General features: G+C 39.3%; 1 protein-coding gene across 11 annotated transcripts in view; it reads left to right on the top strand.

Annotated features, from left to right (window-relative positions):
• LOC138011503 (tumor necrosis factor receptor superfamily member 16-like) overlaps window positions 1-7,500 on the top strand; it is a 33,003-nt gene that overhangs the window by 17,323 nt on the left and 8,180 nt on the right. For 4 of the 11 annotated variants that reach the window (XM_068858534.1, XM_068858533.1, XM_068858535.1 and 1 more), the window contains one exon: window positions 697-780. The exons of 3 other annotated variants lie outside the window; for them this stretch is intronic. In XM_068858534.1, coding sequence (XP_068714635.1) covers window positions 739-780 — 42 coding nt within the window. In that variant the 5' untranslated portion in view covers window positions 697-738. Of the gene's footprint in view, window positions 1-696; window positions 781-2,564; window positions 2,648-6,769; window positions 6,928-7,199; window positions 7,429-7,500 lie in introns of those variants that run through there. 4 more of the 11 variants (XM_068858537.1, XM_068858531.1, XM_068858532.1 and 1 more) reach the window with 4 other exon arrangements.

Below are 7,500 nucleotides of genomic sequence, written 5' to 3'. Positions count from 1 at the left end.
TTATCATCTCTATAATCCGGGGTATTGATACTCGTGATGACGTCACGTGCACGTGGAAGGGAATCTTACAGCCTGGTCTCGTTGATCATCATTCAACCATACATGTTCGGTCTTTGAACCTCTTACATTTGACCACCGAGTCAAATTGTTCTTCAACGTAGTCAACCGTTGGGCGAAGAGAAAATCAGTTCTCGAGCTACAGTAGACCACGAGCAGTCGTCTTTGAACAAACCGCAAGATTTCGCCCGATGTGGATTTCATACCAAATTGTTATTCTTCGTTAAATAACTTTACAACTGCCAGTAGAAAAGATCAGGGAATACTCTATATTGCTGTGTGCGCTTTTGCCGCTTTAAATCGTAAATGTAGAAGTAAAATACTCTCTCAACCGCACTGATTCTAGTTTACTCAACCGATGACGTCAGAATCCTCCACTCGATCCCAGGCCTTTGTCTCATATTTTCCTCAAAAATACGCGAGGTATTTTCGAATTTTAGAAATGTTCTTGTTTTTGTACAGAAATGCTCCTAAGAACATTACATTTAAGATTTTAAAATTAAAAATGGTGGTGAAATTTCGAATCATGTGCACTTTAACAACAAAAATGTGCTTACACCGTAAAAATTCCATGAAACACTTCAAAACGTCAATCAACTCCCCCATTCACATGTAAGCCTCCATTGTTTGCCATTTCAGTAGAAGCAAGTCTTGAAGGTTCAATTGCACTGATTTCTGGAGATGTTGCTGTTTTTTCTTCACCTTGCAATTTTTGGACAAACGGTAAGCGGAAAATATTTGGGCGCTCTTAATTAAGAATATAATTTTTCTATGCAGTATTTAAATGTTTCCCCTTCAACAGAGTTTGGTTTTCTATGAAAGTATGCGTCACAAAGGAGGCAAACCACAGATATTGGGATCTGTATTTTTTGTTCTGGTTTACGACCTAACATTTATTTTCGTTCCTCAATCAGGAAATAATAATAATCGAGTCCAAAATTAAAGTTTCTCCTTGTGACCACTTCTACGCGCCAACATAGTCACGCGAGCAGTTGTCAACATTCCGGCTGGCATCATCCATTCCGGCTGGCATCATTCTTGGTTTGTGAAAAGGGAAGGAAACTGAGGGCAAACTTATCGTTATAACTATTATAGTGTCCCCTGTCTCGGATGCGAGAACAATTTGTTGGGCTAGACTTGAATTTGAAAGCATTTTACCTATCAGACTGAATGTAAAATCCCGGTTGTAAAATTCACTTTGCACGAACGACCACGTGGAAATTTTTGTAGGCGCGGTTCAGTTAAGAGCGTTTCGGCCATGGAAAGTGACGATACAGTCTACGTTTTAAGCTATTTTTCAAAAGCGAAGGCCCTTTTAATGGTAGGTGTACACTGCTTGACTTGAAGTTATGATATCTTAAGAAATTTTGGGCAAAATGTGGGATTCTCGTACTTTTGAGAGTTTTCGCTTCAATGGTTTCTACGCGTTTCACATTGCAAGCATCATTTGCATAAATTAACTCTGTCGAAATTTTTATATTTCTAAAATTAGATTGTGGATGGGAATGATAGAAATCTCTAAAGCATGTTTTAACGAGCTTTCTTAACGTTTTCTAATCCTTTTTTTTCGTCAGTCATCATGACAACCTTGATTTCCCTAATTCTGTTGACTGTTTTGATAACACACCTTTATGAGTTTGCACGTGCAAGTGGTCTTCAAGTTTAAAACATGAGCATTTTATTTAGTACAAGCTAATTGTTGAATTTCCAATCATGACTGCTTGAGTTCTGACGCGTTTTATCTTTTCGTCCAAATTTGTGATTATTTGATTCAGCAATTTATGTCAAGAAATCCCAATAAGTTATCGCTAATCGATGTTAGTTCTACTTTGTATGCTAGATTGTCGGCGTAAAGCCTAAAAGGAGAAATGTCACAAGGTTAAGTTGACTGTTCTCGTTACGTCACCGTTAGATTTATTTACAACGCAAAGCGCAACCACAGTTGATGTTGAAAAACGGAAAGGAAAGGAAAGGGATCCACATTGGTGGGAGGCGAGTGCTCTCACCACTACACCACTCCTGCACCCCTAATATATCCATTTGAATTTTGTGAGTACAGGTAATTGCTGGAAACCATACCACCCCTCTCCACCCCTACGGTTCTCCTCCCATCCCCAAAAAAATGCACGTGTCGGAATTCGGAAACCAACTTTTCGTATCAGGTGACGACTTGCCTTGAGTCTCCGATCTGACTTCATTCGCCATGCCACGTACTCAATTCCCTCAGACACGCTTCGTGACATCTCATTCGAAAAAAAAATTCCGCATCATTTATAAGATAGTCTTTTAAAACAAACATACGCGGTAAGATTCTGAAATTTCATAACAAAAAAAAGTTTGTTGTGTCTATAAAGTCCTCGGATGGATGATATGGGCTTGTATTTTTCTGCCAAAAGTAACAGCAAAAATGTGCTTACACCTAAAAATCATAACTCTTTACTTCAAAACGTCAATCAACTCCGCCTAAATATTTATTAAGACTTGCTGTCCATCGTTAGCCATTTCGAATTTTATTAGAAAGCAATTCTTGAAGATGTTGCTGTTTTCGATCTTTCTTCTAGATCTTCACCTTGCAATTTTTGGACTAACGGTATGCGTAAAATATTTGGGCGCTCTTAATTAAGAATATAATTTTCCTATGTGCTATTTAAATGTATCCTTTCAAGAGAGTTTCTTCGTATGCATCTGTTACGGGGCAAACCACAGATATTGGAATCTGTATTATTTTTGTAGTGGTTTACGACCCAACATTTATTTTGCTATCTCAATCAGGAAATAATAGTCGAGTCCAAAAGTAGCACTTTGTCACTTTCTACCAGCCAACATAACATAGTCACGCGAGCGGTTGTCAACATTCAAGTGGCATTTTCATTCTTGGTTTGTGAAAAAGGAAGGTAACTTTGGGAAACTTATCGTACTAACTATTATCGTGTCCCCCATCTCGGATGTGAGAACAATTTATTGAGATAGACTTGAATTTGAAGGCATTTTACATGTCAGAATAATTGTGAAATTGCGCTCTGTACAAACACGTGCAACATCTGTGGGTGCGGTTAAAGTCGTTAAAAGAATGTTTCGGTCATGGAACCGACGACACAGTTTACGTTTTCAGTTTTCTCTCTATAACGATGGCCCTGTTGATGGTAGGTGTCCACCCTTTAACTTGAAGCTATAATATCTTCAGAAAATTTGGGCAAGATGTGAAATTCTCATAGTTTTGGAAGTTTTCGCTTGAATGGTTTCACTTAGCGGGCTGCATTGTGTTCGAAATTTGTAATCTAAAATTAGATTGTCAGGATTGTCGATTGGAATGATGGAAATCTCTAATAGAACATGTTTTAACGAGCTTTCATAACGTTTTCTAGTCTTGTTTTCGTCAGTAATGTTTTTTTTTTTCGAGAATTCAGCGTGGCAAACAACTGTAAATTCGTGCTGACCTTTGATCAACACATGGACAAATTTATTCCAAAGTGAAAATGTAAGCAAATTAACTAATCGGTTTTTGTGAGCTATTCCTTCACGTTACAATGGGGCAAAGTGAGGTGCCCACAACACACTACCGAATCCTGAAACCCCCTTTGCCTTTCCAAGCTATCAGGAAGAATAAATTGAACTTCAAACAATTCATTTATCCATTCGATTCGCAAATTCAACAACATTCCACTTATGTCAAGTTGCTATTGCTTACTGTATTTTTGCCGGTCACGCCAAAAAGCAGACTGCAGACTGTCCAGACCTTGCAGACCAGGGGTAAAATATGGTGTTAACCTCGCTATTATTGAGAGCTAACCGCAAACAGGCTAACCTGAATGTTATTTAGGCCTAATCAAGCTAACGGAATTTTCATTTTACAGACGGTCTGCACAGTCTGCGTTTTTCAGTGTCCCTATTTTTGCTGTACTATATTGATTGCTTACCTGAGCAACAAAAATATAACTACTACATCAGTTTTAGTACTTGAGATTTTCCGAGCGATGTGTCAAAGCAATGTACTCAATGTTAAATCACTTTGCTAATTTGTACTTTTAATTAAGTCTAGATGTCGACGTTTCTATTCTTAGCAAGTGCCCCGGGTATTTAACCAAGCTTTTGAAACCGATAAGAAAACGTGCCACTTTATACGCTTTTGTCACGCAGATAAGCAAAGTTCACGACTTCGCACGTGATCCAGAGAAACACCTACAATCTTGGACAGAATAAAATGGAACAGAAATGCCCCCTCTCCCCCAAATCAAGGATGAAGGTGCGTGAAGGCAAAAACGCGCCATTTTCCCATCACTGATTTTGGGGGGAGGGGTGGTCTCAATGTTCCATTTAATTTGTCCAAGATTGTAGGTATTTGCTGGAAACCCTCCCCACCCCCACGGTTCTTTCCCCCCCCGCCCCCAAAAAAATGCACGTGTCGGAATTCGTAGAAAAAATTTCCGGAAATTGCGGTTGGTTTGTAAATGGAACACGACTCCCACTGGAAAATTTGCGGGAGCAGCGGGAAGTCTGAAAAGGCAGTGTGTTCCATTTTGTTCCTAAGGTCTCACCAGTTCCAGGCTATTCATGGCCATATTTTTAATTTTTGGGACGTAAAATCTCAATCACCGGGAGGCAAACGGACTTGAGTTAACTGAAACACGTTTTTCACCCGATGGAAATTTCATCGAAATTTCCGGAAATTTTTTGTAAATGGTAAACAACCTTGCAAATAACTCACATTCAAACAAGTGGAACGGAAATTACTTCAGGTGATGAATTGCCCTTAGGGTCAAAATTGGACTGACTGCAGCCAAAACAATTATTATGACATGGCACATTTTTCAACACATATTAGTTAAAACATAATATTTCCCGATGTTTTTTTTTCAGTTTAGTTGATTGATGCGGTTCAATATTGCATACGTTGGTACACGAGATAAGTACACCCAAAACAACATACCGGTAATTGGATAAACTGCACTGGCATTTGCAAAAAGTTCAAAGCAGAAAAAAAAGACAAGCAAGCTAAAACTGGGAAAACACATGGACTAAGTGTAATAAAGGAGAAATTCAAATAAAAAACACTTAAGACCCGGGCAAACGGGTGGATTTTTTTCAACGATGTTGACTGCTGGGGTGGTGGACAAACGGTTTCAACACGCTTTTAAACTCAATCAACATCGATTCAACATGTTTCAACACGGTTGAAAGGGGAAACGGCTTCCTCACTATTATTGAAAGCTAACCGTAAACAGGCTAACCTGAATGTTATTTAGACCTAATTAGGGTAACCGAATGTTATTTAGGCCTAATTCAGGCTAACCGAATTTTCATTTTACAGACGGTCTGCACAGCCTGCAGTCTGCGTTTTTCAGTGGTTAAACAATCAGCAGCACCCAACGTCAATTTTCGGAAAATATCTGTTCGGAAGACGATTTGAGATCTAGAATTTTCGGAACATTTGTTGTAAAATTCCTTGCTTGCTTGCCTGTCCTAGGATTTTCGAACATCTAAAACATGGTATAATTGCCCATTTTTAACGGATTTTTACCCTGAAAAGGTCACCTAGAATTTTCGGGAGCCTTTTTTCTGGCTGAGATTTTCGAAAAGGAAAGTTTTGATACCTACAATTTTCGGATCACTAGACTTCCAGCTAGGGAATCCGAGCAGATGAAAAATTCTTAGGGGATAAAAATATGCTTATATCTACCGTTTAAATACTAAAATACGATTAACAATGCTATGTTTAAGTGGTTTTGAACTATATTCTCGTTGGGTGCCCCTGAACAATGTTGACGATTCCCGGGCAAACGGCTTCCATATTGCTTCAACATGCGTTCGATTTTGTTGAACGGTTTCAACACGCTTTTAAACTCAATCAACATCGATTCAACTTGGATTCAACACGGTTGAAAGGGGGTGGGGGGGGGGGGGGAGGCAAACGGTTTTAACATCGCTGTTGGATGTTGATGCACATGCTGAAAAAACACTTAGCTACAAAAAAATATACGCGGTTTAATTAACTGATTATGCTTTATTATATAGGTACTAATGAAATACCAGGATTGAGCTAGATTTTCCCATTGTTTTGGCACCAACATGGCCGTCTTATCACGTGACAGCAATAAAAGAATCGCGCACAGATCGAAGAAACTTACAGTGCGAGGCGCCTTACCGTGGCCACCCAACATTGACAACTACCTGTAAATACGTAAACTCAACAACGGTGTTCAACTTACAACCGTACGAACTTTGCAAGGAGGCGTTACTGCCAATCAAATTTACACACTCTGACTGGCGAATAATTTGCAAAAAACTATATTAGGTATTAGGTGGGCACGGTAAGGCGCGTCGTACTGTAATGGCCTAATGGCTAATTGAGCGGTAGCGAGATGACTCGCCCCTCCGAAGGAGGACTCTCGTTTTCGAGGCTACATGCTTTGCGCTCTTCGAGAAATGGTAACTAGTTTCGGCCAGACGTACTGTATTTCCGGTTGTCGGTGAAAGGGCATCCGAAAATAAGACTGGCACGCAGGCCTTGGTCACGTAGTGACATCTCATTTGAAAAAATTCCATCTTTGCAAGATACGGTAACCCTGTTAAACAAACACACGCTACGCGATAAAATTCTGAAATTTATTTTTCGCAAAAAAAAAAAAAGGCTTGTTCTGTCAATTAAGTCTTCAAAAGGGTGAAATGGGCTGCAGCAAAAATGTGCTTACACCGCAAAAATAAACTCTTCAAACCGTCAATCAACTCCGTATAAATATGCAACGAGTCGCTCGACTGGCTCGATCGTTGGCCATTTTATTAGAAAGCAAATCTTGAAGGTACAGCTCGTTGCATTGATTTCTGAAGATGTTGCTGTTTTTTCTTCTTCACCTTGCAATTGTTAGACCAACGGTAAGCGGAAAATATTTGGGCCCTCTTAATTCATCATATAATTATCCTATGTACTATTTAAATGTTTACCCTTCAAGAGAGTTTCTGGTTTTCTTGAACGTATGCATCACTAAAGGGGCAAACCACAGATATTGGGATCTGTATTTTTTGTTGTAATTTACGACCCAACATTTATTTTGCTACCTCAATCAGGAAATAATAGTAGCTCCTTGTCACCTTTACAGCCAACATAACATTGTCACGCGACCGGTTGTCAAAATTCAACTGGCAATTCTTGGTTTGTGAAAAAGGAAGGTAACCTAGGGCAAACTTATCGTTTTAACTATCATGGTGTCCCCTATCTCGGATGCGAGAACGATTTGTTGAGCTAGACTTGAATTTAAAGGCATTTTACCTGTCAGAAGGATTGTACAAACACGTGGACCTTCTGTGGGTGCGGTTCAGCGGTTAGGTCACGGAAAGTGACGACACAGTCTACGGTTTAAGTTTTCTTTCTATATGGTAGGCCCTTTTTAATGGTTTGTCTCCAATCTGACTTGAAGCTGTAATATCTTAAGAAAATTTGGGCAAGAT

Source organism: Montipora foliosa, chromosome 7 (assembly GCF_036669935.1).
Source record: "Montipora foliosa isolate CH-2021 chromosome 7, ASM3666993v2, whole genome shotgun sequence".
In the NCBI taxonomy this organism is placed as follows: domain Eukaryota; kingdom Metazoa; phylum Cnidaria; class Anthozoa; order Scleractinia; family Acroporidae; genus Montipora; species Montipora foliosa.
The sequence above is the reverse complement of the archived record's forward strand: the minus strand, read 5'-3'. Positions and strand labels throughout refer to the sequence as shown.